The 22,386-nt window shown below is 38.4% G+C and overlaps 1 protein-coding gene across 3 annotated transcripts in view; it reads left to right on the top strand.

Moving 5' to 3' along the window:
* PDE11A (phosphodiesterase 11A) overlaps positions 1-22,386 on the top strand; it is a 414,495-nt gene that overhangs the window by 193,093 nt on the left and 199,016 nt on the right. For all 3 annotated transcript variants that reach the window (XR_015255343.1, XM_086718963.1, XM_025933541.2), the window contains exon 5: positions 11,177-11,241. Coding sequence is in view for 2 of the 3 variants with exons in the window: in XM_086718963.1 (XP_086575089.1) it covers positions 11,177-11,241 (65 nt within the window). In the remaining variant the exon portion in view is untranslated. The remainder of the gene's footprint in view (positions 1-11,176; positions 11,242-22,386) is intronic.

Below are 22,386 nucleotides of genomic sequence, written 5' to 3'. Positions count from 1 at the left end.
CAGGCGCCCCATCCAACTTCTGAACTTCAATCCTCACTGACCATGTCTACCACATCCTGTCCCAAATCATTAACACTTCTGAGATTTCCTATTTCAGTTAATAGAATCATCATCATGTAGTAAGTAACTCAAGCTAAAAACCACACAGTGGCCTCTAAGTATTTCTTACCATTTATATTCAACCATTTGTAAGTTCTGTTGCTTTTATGTTGAAACCCTGTTTCTAGCCCCTTCCTCCCACCTCTTCAACCACTGGCTTTACTCTGTCTTTACTAATCTCTTACCTCCACATTTTCCTCTTGACTCATTTCTTCACTTGTAAATAGGGTAGTCTTCCTTTCCATCAATTCTTCATACTCCTTCCAGTTCTCTTTCTGAAACATGCATCTGCCTCTACATGCTTCAGAACATTTGGTAACTTTGCCTACACAATAAAGTTCAAAAGCTTTGTGTTTTCTTTAAGTATTTATTTATTTATTTATTTATTTATTTATTTATTTAGAGAGAAAGAGAGAGTGCGCACATGTGCTCATGGGTTGGAAAGGGGCAGAAGGAGAGAGACTCCCAAGCTGCCAGTGCAGAGTGCAACATGGGACTCAGTCTCACAAACCTCGAGATCATAACCTGAACCGAAATCAAAAGTCAGACACTTAACCAACTGAATCGCCCGGGTACCCCCTACCCAATAAAGTTCAAACTGCCCAACATAACAAGTTCATCTCCTCTGCTCCCCAACTTACCTTTTGGAGGTCCTTTCTGGTCCTCAGCCTCACCCTATCCCTTTCTTCCTTCTCTATCACCACCCCCCTCCATGGTCAGCCTATGCTTACATTTGTCTCTGTGTCTTTGTACATATCGTTCTTGTGGAAGAGAAAATGCACCAGACAATTTAGGGAGATAATTTCATCCAGGTATTGCAATAGGGAGAGCATTCATTTCTGAGGAACATCTCAAAGAAAAGGAAGGAAGGATGGAGACAGGTGTTATTTTGGAATATGCTAGGGCAGGGTGGTCCTTTGAGGTTAGCCAATTTTGGAAGACAAAGTGGTAGGGAGGATTTCTTTACTATTACTGTGTTTTGGGAAGCAGGGCTCAGGTGAAGTTCAACATTGTCAACTCTATAATATTCTCTGCAAATGCCTGTCCCTCCATCTATTATTGATCTTTCTGTCTTTAGCTCAGTGCCCTTGAAGGCAGTGGGCTTTCTTGTCCACTGGCTTCCAGTTGAGTTTGACAAACAAGAGGGATCAGCAGAAGGTATAAAGGCTGGAGGAGAGAGAAATAATTATTCCTCTTGTTCTTTCTCTGCCAGTTGTAGAGGTGGCTTGATTCTTCCAAGAACCCTCTCCATAGCTCTAACGTCTTCAGAACAGCAATAACACTGTTCCCTCCCTCCTGCCATCTTCCTTCTCTCCCTTAATCCCTGTGACCTATGGGTGTTTACTGCTCCTTTAGACCTAGAGATGTTAACTGCTTTCCAAATTTTCTAGTTCCTGGGAACGTCACAATTTCTTATTGGTTTCTTTTAACCCTGCCCACACTTCTGTAACTAGTCCCTTTATTGAATTAGGTTCAGTTAAACCCGTTTGAGTGTTCTCTCTGTTTTCAGCTCAAACTCTGACCTGTTTAGTCCTTCAGCCTGGAAAGCTTCCCCCGCTACTCTGCCTAGGGCATGCCTGCCAACCCTTTAAGACATAGTTCACGCAAAGTCTTCTTCTACATCTTCTTCTGGGCGCTTGTAGAAATTTGAACATATATTGTGATGAAATTATACCTTTGTGAACTATTTCCTCCTCTGTACTATGTTGTTGGTCCATCAAAAGACAAGACATGATTTATGCCCCTTGGTGTTTCCAAGCCCATAAGAGTGCCTGTACACTAAGTATTTGATAAATATTGATTGAGTGAATAAGTGATTAGAGTAAATTACTCTTCAGCATAAGTGAGAAATTTATCAAGAAGGATGGCAGTGGATGATCATTTACAGTCTTTTGCCCTATAGAATAGTCTTCTTGTGGAAAAAATATGGATTAAGAAAACTAATGAAAAAATGGTGATTATTAGATCATTCCCATTTTCTTTTTGGTGGCAGGAATATCTATTTGAGCACAGTATTTATTTTTTAAGTTGTTTTTAAATTAAAAAAAAAAAAAAAAACAGAGAGAAACCAGACCAACTAGTGCTTGATAAATATCCAAATCAAAAAGTCTTCTGTCCGTGGAGTGTTTCCAAAGAACAGGCAGAGATGCTTGGGGATATTTTGTTTACTTCACTGTGGCATGGGTACTGCCTTCCCCAGGGTGTGATAATCAGGGCTGATCAACAGCCAGCAGAGCTTGGAACCACTTGTTCAGTTTCATTGACCTATAAACCGCTTCTGATATTTCTCTTGTAAGACTCACTTTTTGCTTAGTGGATGTGAATGTGTGTATTTATTTATTTAACCTAGGTTCATTTAATACATCTATTATAAAATCAGACTTGGATTTGGAGAATAAATTTTAAAAAATTAATGAAACTGAGAACTATACCATTGGTCCAAGTCAAGAATAAAGCATGGGTTTTATTGTCTCCTTTTATGCTTTTGTCTGTTTTTTTTTATTGGTCATAATCTCCACAGTGGCACTGTATATCCCATTAAATTGCTTTGAAATATTTTGGCTGTTTTTTTGCTGCTTCATTTTTTTTTTAATTTTTTTTTTAACGTTTATTTATTTTTGAGACAGAGAGAGACAGAGCATGAACGGGGGAGGGTCAGAGAGAGAGGGAGACACAGAATCTGAAACAGGCTCTAGGCTCTGAGTGGTCAGCACAGAGCCTGACGCGGGGCTTGAACTCACGAACCGCGAGATCGTGACCTGAGCCGAAGTCGGACGCTTAACCGACTGAGCCACCCAGGCGCCCCACTGCTTCATTTTTAAATCCAGGTGACTGACCATAAATTGTTTTCTACTTGAATGTATTATATTTTTAATAAATATGTTTTAAATATAGAAGTTGTTTGAGGCATGCCTGCCTAGAGTTTTGCTTTTCAAACAAAGATACTTTTTGAGAGTAAAAGGAGGCACTTTTAATAATTGTATCAGGACAATAAGCTTTATAAAAGTGGGCAGTTCATGATAACTGGCACATATGCATGTCCTCAAGTATATCCCCCACCACTTACCATGGTGTCTAAAATTTCCATCATTACGGTCTTATTTCAGATGTGAAGATTCTGACTCCAGGGACCCACATTCTAAATTATGGATAAATTATATAGGAATATAAATACATTAATCTATCACCAGCCATTAACAGTGTACCAAAATATAACTAGGTGACCTGGTCCAGACATGGCTCTAGACCAGGAGTCAGCAAACTCTTCAATGAAAGACCAGCTAAGTAAATATTTTAGGCCTCGTGGCCTATATGGTCTCTGTTGTAAGCAGTCAACTACACTGTTAGAGCAAAAGGCAGCCATGGATAACATTTAAATTAATGGATGGGCTCTGTTAAAATGAAACTTTATTTATAAAAACAGATGGTGGGGCAGATTTGGCCCACAGACTCCCTTGCCCACTCCTGCCCTAGAGGAATGAGAAGCACGCTGATCAGTCGGCATCTCCAGAATTGTATCACTTGCCTGCTCTTCATCTTGCTGTCCTCAGCATGGACCAAGGTGCATGTGCATGTCGCCTTAATAAGGACCCACTATTCTGATGACTTTGAGGGTTCATGGATGGGTGAGTCTAATCTCAAATTGACCTAAATTTAGAAAATCTGTAAGGAGATTCCACCGGCAGCCCTAGGTTCCCGACAGTTTGGTCTAGACTAGGATTTCTGAGGTAAATCCATTCTAAAATGGACTTGGAGCCCTTTATAGTCAGGTCACCTGGAACCAGACTAACTTTATACACCTTATGGAACTGGGTCTGGGGCTTCACTACTTTCTTGATCTTATCTGGCTTACAGTGATTAGTGGGTTTGTCCTCACAGTTTCAGTGCTCTGTTCATATTTGACCACTGTCTGGATGTGATCCAAGCCTCCTTCTCTTTTTTTCTTGCGTTGTTTGCTATCAGCTGGAGGCCCTTAAATATTGTATTTCTCTTACCCACCATTCCAGAATCCCTTCCTATGCCTCTGAAAAATCCTCTCTTATACTAATGTTCAAATGTAATTAGTTTTACATAAGCAAGTTTATGTTATTTCATGTGTAAAATATTTTTATACACTGTATACATTTTTCAAGTATGTAAGTACTTTATCTCCTGTCTGTTTATACTTTTACTCAATTAATTATGAAGAGCACTTAAGCCACCTTTCAGCAAAAATGCGAAAATTCATAGTGAGCAGATATTTTCTGAGTGCTTATTAGGTACCAGACACATGACAAAATGAAATGCAAAATTTCAAATAAAAAGGGAGAAAGAGAAAGTAGATGTTATAAGCAAAAACAAACAAAATCAACAAACTCAAAACCAAATTATGCTGCAAAAAGATAAAACTTTGAAACTAAAGCTTTGCTCTGAGCTTCCTAATAGCTAAGGTAAAAAAAAAAAACAAAAAACTTAATACATTTTATAATTCTGTTTGTTTAGCAGAAGGAATCATGTCAACTGATCAAGGAAATTTTCCTGACCCTTAAGTTTAAAATTTTTACCCCTTTAACATATTATTTAAAGGTTAGAGACCTTATTTACTATTTTTCATATCTGTTTGTCATCCAGTACACATCGATATGTATTAGGTAATCAATATTTAACCGAAGACCAGTCGATATTATTCTCATTTTTCTCCTACAGACATGAGAACCTATGAATTATCATATAAGGTACAAAGTAAGGGAACATAATCTATAATGCTGCCCTAACTTCTGATACCAATTATAAGTTCAAGGGTTCCCAATACTCAGGCTCAACAATTTGCTAGAAGGGCTCCTAGAACTCCTTGAAAGCTGTTACATTCATGGTTATGATTTATTATGGGGAAAGATACAGATTAAAATTAGCCAAAGGAGAGATGCATAGGCAGAGTCCAGGAAGGTTCTAAATGTGGAGCTTCTAGTTGTCCTCTCTCCATGGAGTCATGGATATCATTACCTTACCTCGGTAATAATATGTGACAATGTACATCATGAAGTATTGCCAACCAGGATGGTGACCCAAGCCTTGGTATCCAGAGGTATTTATTGGGGCTTAATCACCAAAACATATTTGACAACCTACATAACTGACCTCAGTCTCCATTCCCTCCAGAGGTGAGCTAATACCACATGACCCAAAGCGACCCCCCCCCACTACCACCACTTTGTGTGGGTCAATTACATTGTTACTAACTGGCTGGTCTAAGGTGTCCAGGTAAACAGAGACACTTTTATAAAGGCTGGACATTCCAAGGGCTTAGCAGTTATCTCCCAGCAATTGAGGACAAAAGCAAGAAGTTTCTTTGGGTAAGGTTAATTCTTTATTACACACGGTCAACACTATGGTTCATGAATCCAGTGTCTGCTTTGATCAGGATGCCACGGACTGGTTTATTGGGGGACACAACTAGTACTCTCCATGATATGGAGTGCTAAATTTGAAAGATAATCCTTGACTTTCCCTTTATTCATTAAACATTAATTTAGAAAATAAAACCAATAAAATAAAATAAAACAAAATGTTTGACCCTGTTCTTCTTTATAGCATATGATTTATATTGAAATAAAAAGTTTCAACATTTTAGAAAAAAGCGTTTCTTCCTTTTGGCAGCTTTAAAAAGTCCTATACATTTCAGGAGTTCAAACACGGACATTTCATCTAGAGGTATTTGTTTGTTTTAGCCATTCTCTTTGTCATTCTAGATCTCTAAGTTTTATAGCTTTAAAATTCCAAGATATTCTATTCCATTTCTTTTAAGTGCTATCTTTCAGTGGGGTTTTTTTTTAAAAAAACAACAACATTTTTTAAAGATCTTTATTCTCTTTTAATCTCTGAACATCCCCCAGGTTTGTTTTCTTAAGATGTGGAAAGCAGAAGTTCACTTCTTATTCCAGGAAGCACTAGTTTCGAGGAGCCCAGGGTAAATTAAGCTCCCTACTGTAAAGTAAACTCCATGCATGCAGAGATTTTTTTGTTTTACTTTCCCACATGTGCCCCCAGTGCCTTGCTTTATTTGACACATACATATACTCGGTATATATCTGTTGTGTCAAAGAACAGTTTTTAAAAAGTTAAAAACCTAACTCTTGCATAAATCTAAAGCAAGCATGTATCAAAGATTTGTTCACTCATTAAAGAGAGAAACCAAGTGAGATAGTAAAGTTAGCCCTAAAATAGGCACTGAAAAATTGCTGGGGTAAGATTATTAGGTTAGATTTCTAAAATGGTTACTATCATCCAGGACAATAAAATTGTAACTATGGGCTTTTCTACTGCACAGAAATCATTTGTATTTCTACCCGGAGAAAATTCATTCGTGTACTGTCAAGCTGTTCTTTGTGGCCTCAATGACTCCCTGAGTGCCTGCACTCACCCTGCTTGTTTTTAACTTTTACCTAGTTATTGCCCATTTCTGGGTGCCCATCCTTACCTTGTGTGTTTCAGTGGTAAGCCTCCTGATGACTTTCCCAATTTACCCCTTCCCTCCTCTCCATGTTGACCCAGTTACATTCAAATTATCCAAAGGTTTCCCAAGTGCCACAAGCTACTTTATCTCTGACTCCAATGAAGGCACGGACCCACGAGTCCTTGCTGTGTTCTTTCTCTGCATGCAGTGACCAAACTTTTAGCTTTGGGTGACTTTATGTGACCCTCTGAGCATACCACGCTCTCTAGGACCTGTGATAAACTCTTTAATTTCTCATGCCTTTCCAAGTATAATTTCTGTGGCTTTGTCAGAGTGATCCTTAATAACCCCACAAGGGGGACTTACTCCCCATTACAACCCAATTTGCATTGCTGTCACTTTTTCAGAAATTAATATCTATCCTTTTAGAGTTGCAGAGTATTCTAATCAATAGTAAAAAGGAAGCCAAATGAAGTATTCCTAGTAATGTTGGAGAGTTTAATCTCATCTGTCAGGTCAGGGAATTAAAAGGTATCTCCTTTTTGATTTCCAAATGCAGAAACGGTTAATAGTTTATTGGTAATTTGATTGGTTGTATATTAGGCCAAGTATTTTACTTCAAGCTACTTTAAGTCTGTTTATTCAAATTCAGGCATTTAATAGATACTCAAAATATATTTATAGAATTGATAAATAAAGGCAGAGTTTATCTAAGTATTCTGGCTCTGAAGGAGGCATGTCCCAATAATGTGGTGTTGCAATACCACTTTTTTTAATGTTTATTTATTTATTTTGAGAGAGAAATAGAGAAACAGAGAAAATAAGCACAGGAGGGGGAGAGGGAAGGAGAGACACTATGCCAAGCAGGCCCCACACTGTCAGTGCAGAGCCCCACATGGGGCTTGAACTCATGAAACTAACCATGAGATCATGACCTGAGCCAAAATCAAGAGTCAGATGCTTGACTGAGCCACCCAAGTGCCCCCACAATACCACTTGCTCATGTTTACAAAAGCAGTGAGTAGTGGGGAGAGTGGGGCTGTAGAATCAGACTGATACAATTCAAATCCCAATTCTGCAGGGTATTGGTTATATGGTTTCCAGGAAACCACTTAACTTCTCTGAGCCTTAATTTCCTTTAAATAAAGTGAGGATAATAATATATACCTTACCAGTATGTTGTAAACATTGATACCTACATAAAGGATTGGTCATAATTGGGCAAATTGCCTTATACACATTTGCAGCAAAAAGGTAAAATATAGTTGTCTTAGTTCAGGCTGCTATAACAAATTATTATGGAATGGGTGGCTTAAAGAACAAACATGTATTTCTCACAGTGCTGGAAGCTGGGAAGTCCAAGATCAAGGTACTAGCAGATCTTGTGTCTGGTGAGGTCAGTTTTCTTGGTTTGTAGATGGTCACCTTCTCATAGTATTCTCACAGCAGAGAAAATGAGAAGCAAGCTGTGTTTGCCTCTTCTAATAAAAGCACTAATGCCTATGAGGCTTCACCTGTTGACTTGATCACCTCCCAAAGGCCCCATCTCCAAATGCCATCACAGTGAGGATTAGGGCTTCAACCTATGAATTTTAGGGGACACAAACATACAGTCCATAAACATGATAAAAATAGGACATGAATTTTCTATCATCTAACAAAATAATGGAAAGAAATCACATATGATGAGAGATCAAAGCAGAGACAGAGGACTAACTTCTCCTTTTAAAATCTGTGACAATTTTCCATTAGGCAAACAGAAATGAAATGTTACTATTATTTACCTTATTATTGTTTTAACTTTAAAAATTATTTGGGGTATAGTTTGAGGGATTTATTATTTGGTGATAGGAAATAGTTTCTTTGTAGCTTGCTAACTTTTGAAACCCAAGAGTATTGCAACTGGATGGTGATTTCTAAGTGATTGGTTTCTGTTTAAGTCCTTAATTCAGATAAATGTTCTGGTTATTTTTGCCGTGTAACAAATAAACCCAGAATTTAGAGGCTTAAACCAATCATGTTATGCTCAAAGGTCCCATGGATCAGGAATCTGGAGAGGACATCACAAGGATGGCCTGCCTCTTTTCAGGTTGTCTGGGGCCACAGTTGGGAAAACATGGAGATCAGGGGTGACTTCATAGCAGGGAACTGAAATCATCTGGTTTATTCACTCATATGTCTTATTCCTAGGCTGGCATGACTTGAAGACTGGAGCTTCTTGCCAGAACATCTATATCATACCTCTCTATGTGGTTTTTGGCTCCCTTTCAGCATAGTGGCCTTAGGGTAGCTGAACTTCTTACATGGTACCTCAGGCCTCTCGGCCTAAGTATTCCATCAGATAATGCAGAAGCCATATTGGCTTTTATGACAGTCTTAGAGACCACACCACATCCATCCTATATACTCTAGTGGTCAAAGTGGTCAGAAGCCCACTTAGATTCAAGGGGAAAGAACATAGACCCTACCACTTGGTTAAGAGGGTGGCAGGGTCATATCGTAGCAGAGTGTGGGATAAAAGGTATTGTTGTGGCCATCTTTAGAAAATAAAATTGGTCGCAATGAATGATTTTGTAGAGGCCCAATTCACATTAGTATATGAAAAGAAATGTGTTCTGTAGTTATCAAGGGTATTTGCTTGTAGTTGTTCTATTGTCACTGCCCTGCATTCAATGAATCACACACAATTTTCTTTGTGATGGGCTTTTCTTTTATCTTTTCCCTAATGTTGCATTTTCTTAGTTTGGGTTCATTACCTCACTGATAAAGCTATTTTAATATTTAATCTATTCCCAGTTTCCAAATCATTTTCTCAGGTGCCCATCAATTCCTCATAAGTGGCTAATTTAAAAGGCCTTTGAAGCATGACTGCATCTAGCTAAGGCAAGTCTAAATGTCAACCTTGGAAGCATCCAGTGACATTCAGATGACTCCTCTCAGTGTAAGAGACTCATTTTTCTATCATGTGGTATAGCTTGTCAAAAGAAGGCCAGAAATGGTGCTTTTCCCACCCAAAATTTTTAGTGCTGTTGAAAGAGCTGGCACTCTAGAATCACGCAGACTTGCTTTAATCCCAGGTGCCCCAGGTAGTTGTGTGAAATTCAGAAAGTTTCTTAAAAATTATGGGGAGGACGGGGCGCCTGGGTGGCGCAGTCGGTTAAGCGTCCGACTTCAGCCAGGTCACGATCTCGCAGTCCGTGAGTTCGAGCCCCGCGTCAGGCTCTGGACTGATGACTCAGAGCCTGGAGCCTGTTTCCGATTCTGTGTCTCCCTCTCTCTCTGCCCCTCCCCCGTTCATGCTCTGTCTCTCTCTGTCCCAAAAATAAATAAACGTTCAAAAAAAAAATTATGGGGAGGTTTCCTCCTCTATATACTGACGATAAAAGTCTCTGCTTTCTAGAATCGTAATAAGGAACTTAAATAGTCCAAGAAGTTTCTGATGTACAGCCTGGTTTATAGTAAGAAGTCAATAGTAGCTAATAATAAGAAAAACTACCTTTACTTTTTCTGTGTTCATAATTTTCTTTCAATGTAATAAGTCTTGACCAGGTTCTTGCACCGAGTATGCCAATTTCATGAGACAGGTGAAGGAGGAAGTGTCCACACTAGGAATGATCTTTGAAGAAGATAGCTTTCTCTTCTTTAGCCTTGGAGCAGAGGTGGCGGGGGTTGGTGGCAACAAAATGTTCACCTGAGAACAATGGTAAACCAGGGAAGGCAACTTTGGGAGCCTGGGGTTGATGGAGGCCATCCTTTTCGAGTGGTATTTTGTCTCCTCTTTCTCCTCTATGGATAGTGATTGGATTGTTCAAAGGGCAATAAAAATTTTTTAATGTTTTCAATTGAGATATCCCTTGGCAGGACTGCCACAAGATAGTATACACCTCATTGTAAAAATATATACATAGTAGGGGTGCCTGAAGGCTCAGTCCGTTAAGTGTTCAACTTTAGCTCAGGTCATGATCTCACAGTTCACGAGTTCAAGCCCTGCATTGGGCTCTGTGCTGACAGCTCAGAGCCTGGATCCTGCTTTAGATTCTGTGTGTGTGTGTGTCTCTCTCTCTGCCTCTACCCCACTTGTTCTCTCTCTCTCAAAAATAAATTAAAAAAAAATATGCATACATATAATTTTTTCTCTTATGTTCATTTGTTTTGTTTCTTAAATTCCACATATCATTGGGAAGAAAAAAAAGAGGAAAACCAAGAACAGACTCTTAACTACAGAGAACAAATTGATGGTTACCAGAAGGGAGGTGGCAGAGGGGTGGGGGTTAAACAGGTTATGGGAATTAAAGAGTGCACTTGTGTTTGGTGTTTATATGGAAGTTTTTAATAAATTCTACACCTGAAACTAATACTACACTGTATGCTAACTAACTGGAATTTAGATAAAAACTTGAAAAAACAGATACACATATTTAGTAAATTGTATAAAACTCTGTCAATGTAAGCCATGTTAGACATACAATACAAAATGTAAGATAGAATTTTGTTCTTCTGTCCCTTGGGATTTCTCTACTTAAAATTGCTCTTTAATCTCCAATTATTGTAATCATCATTATAAAGATGAAAACTGCTTATTGAATTATTTTAAGCTGTAAGAAAGCTTTAATTGACTTGGATTTATGTCTTTTTGTGTGGCAGGTGGTGAAGTTTACCAAATCCTTTGAACTGATGTCCCCAAAGTGCAGCGCTGATGCTGAGAACAGGTAGGGCTTGTGAGTTTCAGGTTTGTCTTTTGCCCCCGGGTCTTTGGTCCTTGGTGTTGGCAGCATTGTGTAATCCTGTGAGGATAGGAGTTGTTTCTTTAGATCAGCAAATGCAGCCAAATATCATCACTCTTCTATATTTCATGGCTTAAATAAAAACTGTTGCCTATGTATGTCAACTATTCTTCAATAGTAAAAATTTTTAAGAAACTATGGCTGAAAAATACATGTGTATACACTGCAGTATAAAACTGCAAACAAATGAAGTCAAGTTTTAGATATTTCCTAATTACAAAGGCAGCCTAATTTTCTGCTTTATTCTGGCCCTTTGCTTTCTCTCCTTCCCTTTTGTTTGCTTATATTTGGCCAATAATATACCCTTAGGAGAGTGAATCCCGTAATTCATTTTTGTTCCCATTGGTATCTCTGAGGTAAAAGTGAGGGGTGGGGACAGTCAGTGAATTTCTGTTAGCTTTGAACTCCCCTGAACACTAGTTGGGCTGCTACAAAAGAGGATTCTGTTTACTTTGGTCACTTCTAGACGAAGGGCTAAACAATAGTGAAATTGACCAAAATGCAGAAATGTGGAGAAAGACAAGTAAAGCATTTATATGACAGCATGATGATGATAATGATGATGTTAATACTGATACAATGCTATGTGCATCACTGAATCACTTCCATTCACTGAGTACTAAGTATGCCAGGTTCTATCTAAAAGTTTTATATGCATTTAATCCCCCAAAATAATTCTATGAAGTCAGCATCATTGCTCCTGCATGACAGAGGAGAAAACTAAGGTTCAGCAAGTTTAAGTGACTTATTAAAGGTTCTGTAGGCAATAAGTGGTAGCCACATCCAAGGACAAGGTCACCTAGATAAACCTCTCCTAGCCTCTGAACTTTAACCCCATTGCCACACATAATTTACTGCCTGGTACTTAATCTCATATAGTGAATGTCTGTTGGGTTAATGTTTCCCAAATCTGGCTGATCAGTCAGAATGAAGCTTGGAGAACTTGATAAAAACAATTCTCAGAACCCTCACTGAGAGATTTGATTCAATATGTCACATTTGAAGTCCTAAAGATCTTTAGATGTATTCAAAAGGTTCCCTGGGTACTACCTGCTTCAAGATGTAATATTCAAGGGTAATTTGATTTTATATATCTATTATTGCCTTAAGTTTGGGAAATAGAAATCAGTACATTAAAATCGACACTTCATTTAGTTACTTTAATTTTTATTCAGTGCATGAAATTTAAAAGAGGTCTTTGCTACATACTATATAATTCCATTTATAGGGCGCTCTTGAAAAGACAATATTATAGAAACAGAAAGCAGACCAGTAGTTTCCAAGAGCTGGAGACGGAGAGAGGGGTTTACTACAAAGGGACAAAGGGGAATTTGGGGATGTGATGGAATTATTCTATATCTTGCTGTGGTGGTGGTTTATGACTGCATTCATCAAAATTTGTAGAACTGTACACTTAATTTTACTGTCTGTAAACTATACCTTAAAAAGGGGGAAAGGGGGCCTTTTGTAATAGGTTTTTGTTTTCATGAAAACATATTTATGTCTGCATCTATATCTCATGTCATCTAATCTACATCTAAAAAAGATAGAGTTACTAATGGTGTACTGAGCAGTTTTCTTTCTTTCTTTTTTAATTTTTTAACGTTAATTTATTATTGAGAGACAGAGAGAGATAGAGCAAGGAAGAGGCAGAGAGAGAGGGAGACACAGAATCTGAACCAGGCTGAGCTGTCAGCACAGAGCCCCCAACACGTGGCTCGAACTCACAAACTGCGAGAAAATGACCTGAGCCAAAGTCGGACGCTTAACCGACTGAGCCACCCAGGCGCCCCTGAGCAGTTTTCTTAAAATTTTCATGTAAAATAACATGAAATACATTAGAAAAAAAATGTGTATTCATACTTACTCCTTTAGCTAGTAATGGCCTCATTAAATTCTCCCTCATATATATGCGGGGTGGGGGGAGGTTTATGGAGTTATTAAAACACAAGCTTTGAAATCCTAGTGCTTCGATGTTGTTCTTTTTTATGCTACTGAATGTGTCCTCTTGGCCACTGCAGAGTTAAATATTTCTGATCTTCTGATTATTTTTAATGCTGAAAGAATTTCCATGTCAAAATGAAATGACCCAAGGCCCAGACTGCCCTTGGCTAACTTTCTGATAATAAAGAAAGAAAGAAGTGGAGAAAGAAAGGTCAGATTTTCTTTAAAAAGACATTTGAAAAGTGCCTTTGAACTTTGACATTATGAAATAGTACTCTCCATCATTCTATTTGTGGCCTTTAAATTACTGTAGAATCTTCATTTATCTCTGAAGACCTTTTCTGCATTGTCTAGTAATTTCCCTCTTGTAGATGTGGGATCCTTCGGTCATTTATTGGAAGTTAAAGGTATAAAGACAAGTGGCTCTAGCATTTACTTTGCCAGAGGCTGTAGAAGAGTCATTGAAACAGGCTATGAGTCTACAAATCACAGCCTGCTCTCAATACGTTGTAAATCTTTCCTTTAACCTTTCATCACTTAGCGTCTTCACTATAGATAATGTCCATTAGACACCTTAGTCCTCTGGACATCATTCAGAGTTATAATAGAATAACTTTTGAAGATAATGTCTATGACACAATGCAACAGTGTTTCAGGATACTTGTTTAATTCTGATGAATTCTGGCTTAAGGCTTGCTGATTTTTATAGACAGTCCTTGATGACTTCTTTTAAAAACCAATTTTGTTGCTGACTCATCATTTTTACATATTGCCCTGTAGGGCTACCTCCTTTGTCATGGCCCCACTCCTCTTTGTCTTCATGTAACTAATACCAAGTAGTTTCAGAGTTAGAAATGATTTGATCCATTTCTCTCCATGAGGCATGTACCTCGTCTAGGGGCATCCTTGACAACTCCTCCAGTGATAAAATTCACACTCTGTCACCTTGAGCTTTTTAAGCTTATTGAGATTTCTTTTTTTTTTTTTTTAAGTTTATATATTTATTTTGAGAGAGAGAGTACAAGTAAGGAAGGGGCAGAGAGAGAGGTGGGGGGAGAGAGAGAATTCCAAGCAGGTTCCATGCTCCATGCTGAGTCTGCACCATGAGATCATGACCTGAGCCAAAATCAAGAGTCGGATGTTCAACTGACTGAGCCACCCAGGTGCCCCCCACTGATAGATTTTTTTTTAATTTGATTGATTGATTGATTGATAGAGATTTCTAATTGTTACAAAGGCACTTTGCATTCCTGTGATTTCTACCTATGTGTCCTAAATTTGTCCATTAGAGATAGTTCTTCTTTCACTAGTTTTATTTCTTCATTCAGTAGCCGTATGTTGAATACCTACCCTGTGGTGGGAACTCAGATAGATAGTGGGGCTACAGGAGTTTTTTAAAAACCAGCAGTCTCTGCCTTCAAGGATCTCAAGGCCAATGAATGGGTGTAAGAGTAGCTTAAGAATTTAATATAACCATAAATAGATTTCATCAGGCCTCCATACCATAGCTGTAAATAGAGTCACATTAACAGTGATAATTTTTACTTGCCTGCTTGGTCATTTTTCCCTTGAGTGTAAGACCCAGCCCCTTGCAAAAGCCACTCTTGAAGTAGTTCTGGAAGTCCCCGAGATTTAAACAAACAAAAACAAAACAATTTTATTGCATCATTTTCCCAAGTGTCCACTCCTAAATAGACATAACAGAGCAGCATCTTCTGGGCAGGGGCTTCCTTGCCCCCTCCAGAATTCATTGCACTGTCTCAGATGCACCAGTGGCCTTTTCAAACCTGAGCAAATCTGGGTAATGAGTGTAAAAGTGGGAAGAGGGCTCACTTTCCCTACCATGTGTTATAGTTTGTGGTTTGGCTCCAAACAGTCTTGCATGTACCTCATTTTTTCCAAATCTTTCAGTTACTAAAGCTTTTGTGTGTAGCCCTTATTTCTCCATAGGACTTGGACTTAGTCCATGGGGCCAGGTTTAGGAATTGGAACCCAGACTGAGGGCCAGCCACTAAGTTGCTCTCTTGGTTTCCCCACCTTTCTTCCATGTTGGCCACCAGGTTTAGATGCTCAAAACCTCCCCCTCACAGTCCCTTTCTCTCCGTGCACATTATTTTGTGCAAATAAATGCATTTTCATATGCAGATGTATCTCAGTTTAGGTTCTTATGTTCTACTATCAAGTAGACTTGGTGACTGCAAAGCAATTCAGTGCTTTCTGTAAAAGGTTTGTGTAAGGTGGCATTTTAATATAGAGGAGGGACACCCAACTCATCTGGGTAAAAATGGAAGCTGATGTTCAGGGAAAGTTCTTGGATGTGGTGAATCTTCAATTAGGTCCTGTAGAGTAATGGTAAGTTAGTGACACAACTAACTTCCAGGAGGAGGAAACATTGTAAACAAAAGCACAGGATCTTTAATTTGGGCTGTGAGCTGTTGTCCTAAAGGTCATCATAATTGATGGTGATGGCCCTTAACTCCTTGTAAGGGCATCCAGCTGCCCAGAATGCCGTCTGTTTGGGGCAAGAGTCTTATCAGATCCTTCTGAAATGCTCAAACCCTTTTACTTGGCCTGGAGATTGGCTACATGCTTACTCATAGGGGAGTAATCACAGACAGTGACATTGAGATTTGTGTCTTGAAAAATCATCTGGGCAGTAGAGTGGATGAAGGACTAGAGGAATGGTAAACTAAAGCCACCAGGGGATTAAATCTACTACCTCACCACAGTGGCAATGGTTCAGTACTGGAAGACTGTCACGGATCTGCTGCCCTTATCTTTTCCATGTTAGAAATTGCTAATCTTAGACAATTTTTCTATTTCATGGTCCCCAGACTCTTTGCCACCCTTTTTATTCTCCCTTGTATGTGCCCCATCTTGCCAGAGTCCTTCTTAACATGTTGTTTCCCAGAATGGGACATGACTTTCCAGTTTTTTCCAGAATCAGAACAGATCAGAAAGAGATATGTACCTGGCTTTTTCACAATACAATACTGTTAATGCATTGATTATTTCCAATCACTGATGTTGTCAATGCTGACTTAAAAAAAAAAAAAAAAAAGATCCTATCTGATCCATTCGATGCTCCTCTTCCTCAGATCTCACTATTAGAACCTTTCCTATGAAGCCTAATTTAAGAAGATTTAGTGAATCAACCTGAATAAACTTTCTTGAATCTCTTATCCAACCTTTAAAAACCTCTTTTCTATCCTCAGTGGGAACACGTAGTGTGAATGATCATGTGTACCATAGAAATAGAAAAAGAGGGGTGCCTGGGAGGCTCATTCGACTAAGCATCCGACTCTTGGTTTCAGCTTAGGTCATCATCTCATGGCTTTGTGAGTTCGAGCCCTGCAATTGAGCTCTGTGTTGGCAGCAGAGAGCCTGCTAGGGATTCTCTCTCTCTCTCTCTCTCTCTCTCTCTCTCTCTCTCGCCCCTCCCCTCACTCACGCTGTTTCTGTCTTTTATTTTTTATTTATTTATTTTGAGAGTGATAGCAGAGAGCCTGCTAGGGATTCTCTCTCTCTCTCTCTCTCTTGCCCCTCCCCTCACTCATGCTGTTTCTGTCTTTTATTTTATTATTTACTTTGAGATAAATAAATAAATAAAAAGAAATGGAAAAGAACATTTATGGTCATCTTAACCATATTTGTATTTAGTTTGTATTTAGTTTGAAATATATTTGGCTGGATCCTGTTGATGTTTTCCTAGGTATAAATATGGATGCTGCTTTGGAAATTGCACTTTCACAGCTATGCTACTTAAGGTATTTAAAAAACCCAAAAAGTCAATGTCTAAAATTTCTAGAAGGTAACAACTGACTACAGGGGAATTTTTCACATTTAATGGAGTATAGTGGAAATATTGTTATTTAAAACTGAAGGTCTGTAGCCACTTTTGCCTTCTGAGAATAGGGGAGTTGCGGGGACAAAATGTATTTTAGTGGGAAGCAATCCTTTTTTTTTTTCAATTTAATCTTTATGCTGTATTTTTTCATTTGTTGTGACTGGAAGGAGAGAAGAAAAATAAAGCTAGAAGTCTTGGAACAGCTAAAGGGCAAGATCTTTGGTTTAAGGAGCCTTTCAGCATTGCAGGTCAGCCTGGAGAGTGGAGAGCTAAAATGTTCTGTTTGAAAAGATGGGACAAATGGCAGGCAGAATAATGGCTCCACAAAGATATCCAGTTCCTAATCCATGGAACCTGTGGATATTACACAGCAAAATGGATTTTGCAAGTCTGATTAAGACTCTTGAGATGGGGAGAATTATCCTGGATTATCTGAATGGCCCAGTGTGATCCAAAGGGTCCTTATAAATGGAGGAGATGTGAAAACAGAAGCAGAGGTCAGAGTGATGTGGTCTGAGAAAGACTTGACCTGCCATTGCTGGCTTTGAAGATGGAAGAATGGGGCCATGAGACATGGAGGATGTGGGCAAGGTGTATAGTTGGAAAAGGCAAGGAAATGGATTCTCCCCTAGAGAATGGTACAAATTGTAGGATAATAACTTTGTGCTATTTAAGGCACTTAAGTTTGTGGGAATGTGTTATAATATCAATAGGAAACCAATATAGAGGGTTGAATTTAAAGAGAGTCCAAGAAGAAGAAATTTCAGGAAAAAAATGAAGGAGTAAGGAGAGGCGAACCATGTCTTCAAGAATTAAGGAGACTGAGAAACATGGGCAGAGGCTGAAACTTGTGGGGAAAACATGGCCAGTGAGGAATTCCCAAGTATGGGACAGGTAAAAGATTTGTCTATATGTTGTGCTCATTTTTAAAATATTACACCCACTTTGTCCTTTGCTTACTGTCTTCAGTTGTTACTGGAACTCTGGTGTCTAATCCAAAGTCTCTTATGTTCAGTCACTCTTACCCTACAAAATTAAAAAGTTATACTTTTATAGACCACTTCTGAATATGTAAAGATAGAAAAAATAAGAGATCTTTGAACACTCAGAAATATTTAAGGTTAGAAATTTGCTCTCTTTTAAATGTAATTTCAGTAAAACTTGTTTCCCTAATGCAGTGGGTTGAATAGTGTTGCCTCAAAATTTGTGTCCATCTGGAACCTTAGAATGGGTTGATTAAGGATCTTGAAGTGGAATTTTGCTGGATATGGGGTGGGCAGTAAATCCAATGACTGATGAAGACATAAAGGGACAAAGGAGAGAAATCCATGTGAAGACAGAAGCTGAGACTGGAATGATATATACAAGTCTAGGAACACTTGTTCCTGGAAAAAGCAAGGAAAGATTCTCCCCTTGAGCCTTTGGAGGGAAGATGACCCTGCCAATACCTTGATTTGGGTCTTCTGGCCTCCAGAATTGTGAGAGAATAAACTTCTGTTGGAAACCATCAAGTTTGTAACAATCTGTTATGGCAGCCCTAATACACTCATTAAATGAGGAAGATGAAATAATGGCTAGTAAATGTCTCTAGTAACAAAGTTCTGGGAGGCTATGAGTCTATGAATCAACTGTTGTGCATTATAGTGATTTTTTTTTATCAATTAAGGAAAGAGAACTAACTTATTGAAAGACTCATATGTCACATTTGTGTTGTTTAAGTTAATTTCATGAATGCCCAATGAATTAGACTTTATTGTTCTCATTTTACAAATGAGGAACCTAAGGCTCAGAGAGGTTAAGTAATTTGCACACATTTGCAGGTTACTAAGTGTTGGATTTTTTAGTGTGAGAGTAATGCTACTGGCAGTGCTCCCTGCCTTCCTGCAGGCTTCTGTCTGGAAGAAATTCTCTTGGCCATCTAATGCTCACTCTACTAAGACCAAGGCCCTAATTGGGTTTAGATGTTGTTTAATATATCTTTAACAAGATTATACTATGATCTGGCATTGAAATAAACAGTTACTGTTTCAAAGAAAAACAAGGAAACAAGAAATGGAGTGTAAATTTGATATTAGTGATGAAAATGTTTATTGTTGGGAAACTGGACACAAGTCTAGATGTTCTTGCAAAGCAACAACTGAAGAAACTCATAAGGAGGTGAAGTGAAGCTATGTTTTGTTACTGAAATGCATACTGAAGGATCACTTATCAATGCCAAGTCATGCAACTGAAGACAAGAAAAACTGCCAAAGCATTCACAATAAATTAATACAATAAGAGGCTGGTGTAACCAACTTCATGAATGATGTGAGGCTGTTCTTTATTAAAAGCTTGCAATGTTTTGGAAGCTGTTGAATTTCCAGGGACAAGTGATTCAATTAAAGAAAAAAGGAAACTATGAACTTAGTCAAATAGAAAATGCTAAGAAAATCCCTGTGTCATTTGACATGCCTGTCAATGCCAACAGTGCTAAAATAATCAACATGAAGAACAAAGATTACAGGGGTGCCTGGGTGGCCCTGTTGGTTAAGCATCCAACCCTTGATTTAGGCTGAGGTCATAATCTCATGGTTTGTGAGATTGAGCCCCACGTCAGGCTGTGTGCTGAGAACACAGAGCCTACTTAAGATTCTCTCTCTGCCCTTCCCCCACTCTCTCTCTCTCTCTCTCTCTCTCTTTCTCTCTGCCTCTATCTCTGTTTATCTCTCTGTCTCTCTCTCAAAATAAATAAAAAACTTTTTTTAAAAAGTACATATATTATAAAATATAGCATTTCAACATGATGCCATGTGTAATGTCAAATGGTTAAAACTTGCCACCGTATTTAATTTTAAACAATAAAATCAAACTAAATGTGGGAAACAGAATTCCCGGGCCCTCACCTTCAGTTGTCATATCCATGAATATGTTACATTACGTGGCCAAAGAAACTTGCATTTGTAATCAATTGACATTAAAATGGGGAGCTTATTCTGGATTATCTAGCTGGCCCAGTCTCCTCACGCTTGTGAGCTCTTAAAAACTTAAGAGCTTTCTCCCAGTTGAGGACAGAAAGGGAAGTCAGAGAGATGTAGCAGATAGGGAAAGTCAGAGGTTTAAAGCACAAGTAGGGGTTGACACATATTGCTGGCTTAATTATAGAAGGGGCCATATGGCAGCTGAGCATATGAATGAGCAACGTACAGCCATGTACAATAGAAGACCAGGAGCCCAAATAACCTTCCAAGTTATGTTAGGTCTTGATGCAGTTTTATTTTTTAATTTAATTTAATTTATTTTTTAAAATTTATTTATTTATCTTGAGAGAGACAGAGAGAGGGAGAGAGAGAATCCCAAGCATGCTCTGCACTGTCAGTGCAGAGCCCAATGTGGGGCTCAAACTCACGAACCATAAGATCATGCATGACCTGAGCCAAAACCTAGAGTCAGACATTTAACTGACTGAGCCACCCAGGCGCCCCTTGATGCTGTTTTAGACATGTGGGCGCACAGTTAAAGAAGTGCTGGTGGTATGGCTGGACAACAACAACCCCTTAAAATTTCTGTCTACACACCAACTAGAGATCACTTCAGGAAAGAATATCAGTCTGGTTTGGCTAAAAACTTTCCCAGGGACACTTCTTACTAAGTTCAATAGAACAGCAGCAGCAAAACTTGTAGGAGGGTGCTGGCAGTTTGGAAGAGAGTCCTGGAGATAGTAGTAGAGCACTCTTCTAGTAGATGCTGCATCCTCAGTATCCTGATAGCTCAGAGGATGATAACTGCAAACACCGATGACTCCATATTGAAAAGTGATTCAGAAGAGTGACACTGAGTTTGAAGAAATTTTAGAAATGTCTTAGGCAATTTATTTTGCTTACAAATTTTCCTTTTATACATAATCAATTTGTATAGTTTAAATTTTCCTTCACAAATGGTATATGATAAAATTTATGTCTAATCTGAAATAAATAATTTTAAAATAAGGTTCAAATATTGCAAGTGATAAGAACAAATTGCCTCAGCATTTTTTTTCTCTTTCTTCGCTGTTCAAAAATAATAGTGCATGTTACATTCCATGGTATTGTAGAGTCCATGAAATAATATGACCCTTCCACACATTGTTTCTCCTGTGGCTTTTCCACCTGTCAGCTCATTTACACCTTCTTTCCCCTGAGGGTACATATATCTCAACTTTGAGAAGCACCTTAGGGGACCTTTAGGGTTTCTTTCAGTTTTTAGATTGGACAGCCCTATGATTCTTCTCAAAGTTAGTTTTCTGTATTGCATTTTTTAGGTCAGAATGTTGAAACTTACGTTTCAATGCCTTATTGATTTTTTTTCCTTTCCTTGCAATTCTGTGTGGAATCTAGTTTTGCCAACAAATTACTCTTTCCAGCAGTGGTTTGTAACCATTCCTCATCTCTCTGTAAGTCTTTCCTTTAGGCTTCTAGCCCCTATGGCCCAAATTTGGGCATTTTTTAAAGGGGAACGGACTTCTATGATATGTGACTGTAATGAGACAAAAGTACCAGATGAGCTCTCAAATTGCTTCATGAGTCTGTAAATAAGATTCCCAGAGATGTTCTTTACTTTTGTCCAGCAACAATGGTATATTCAGGAATAAATGTGGAATAGACCATATTAGCCTGGAGAGACTAAAGTATGATGAGGGAGGATTTTGTTTATTCACTTTATTGTGATTACACCCTGCAATCATATTGTACATGTTATAACCCTGAGATGTACTTGGCCCAGGCAAGATGATCTCTAGCACCTAACCAGATTATGAATATGATTCTGGGCTTATGCTTCCAGAAAGTATGATGTAAGTCACCTTCATTTGGACATTGCCACTCAGCCCTGATGAGCCATTTGGGAATCAGAAATTCTGTCCCTACCTTGGAGAAAGTTGCTAAATGTCTTCACCATGAATCCTAACTGTGTGAGTTTCTTTGGGTATCCTTTAGATGGTGACTTTCAACCTTTTTTGACAACAAAAGATAGCCAGATCTACTTAATGTATATAAATATACACAAAAAAATGCACACATGCTTATTAAAAGCAAGTTTTATGAAACTATACTTACCTTTACTATGTATGTATATTCTGATATATTCTAATCTTTAAAAAACAAAAAACAAAAAAACTGCTGTCCTAATGTACAAAATCAATTTCATGATTCACTACTTTGTTGTGACCCACAGTTTGAGAAACAGTTTTAGACTCATAAGCCTTGTCTGATTTATACATGTAGTGTGTGTGGCCTCAGTCAATGCCTATATTTGTTACTTTTTAA

This window comes from Puma concolor, chromosome C1 (assembly GCF_028749965.1).
Source record: "Puma concolor isolate L17-30 chromosome C1, mPumCon1.1.hap2, whole genome shotgun sequence".
NCBI lineage: Eukaryota > Metazoa > Chordata > Mammalia > Carnivora > Felidae > Puma > Puma concolor.
This window is presented reverse-complemented; position numbering and strand designations above follow the sequence as displayed.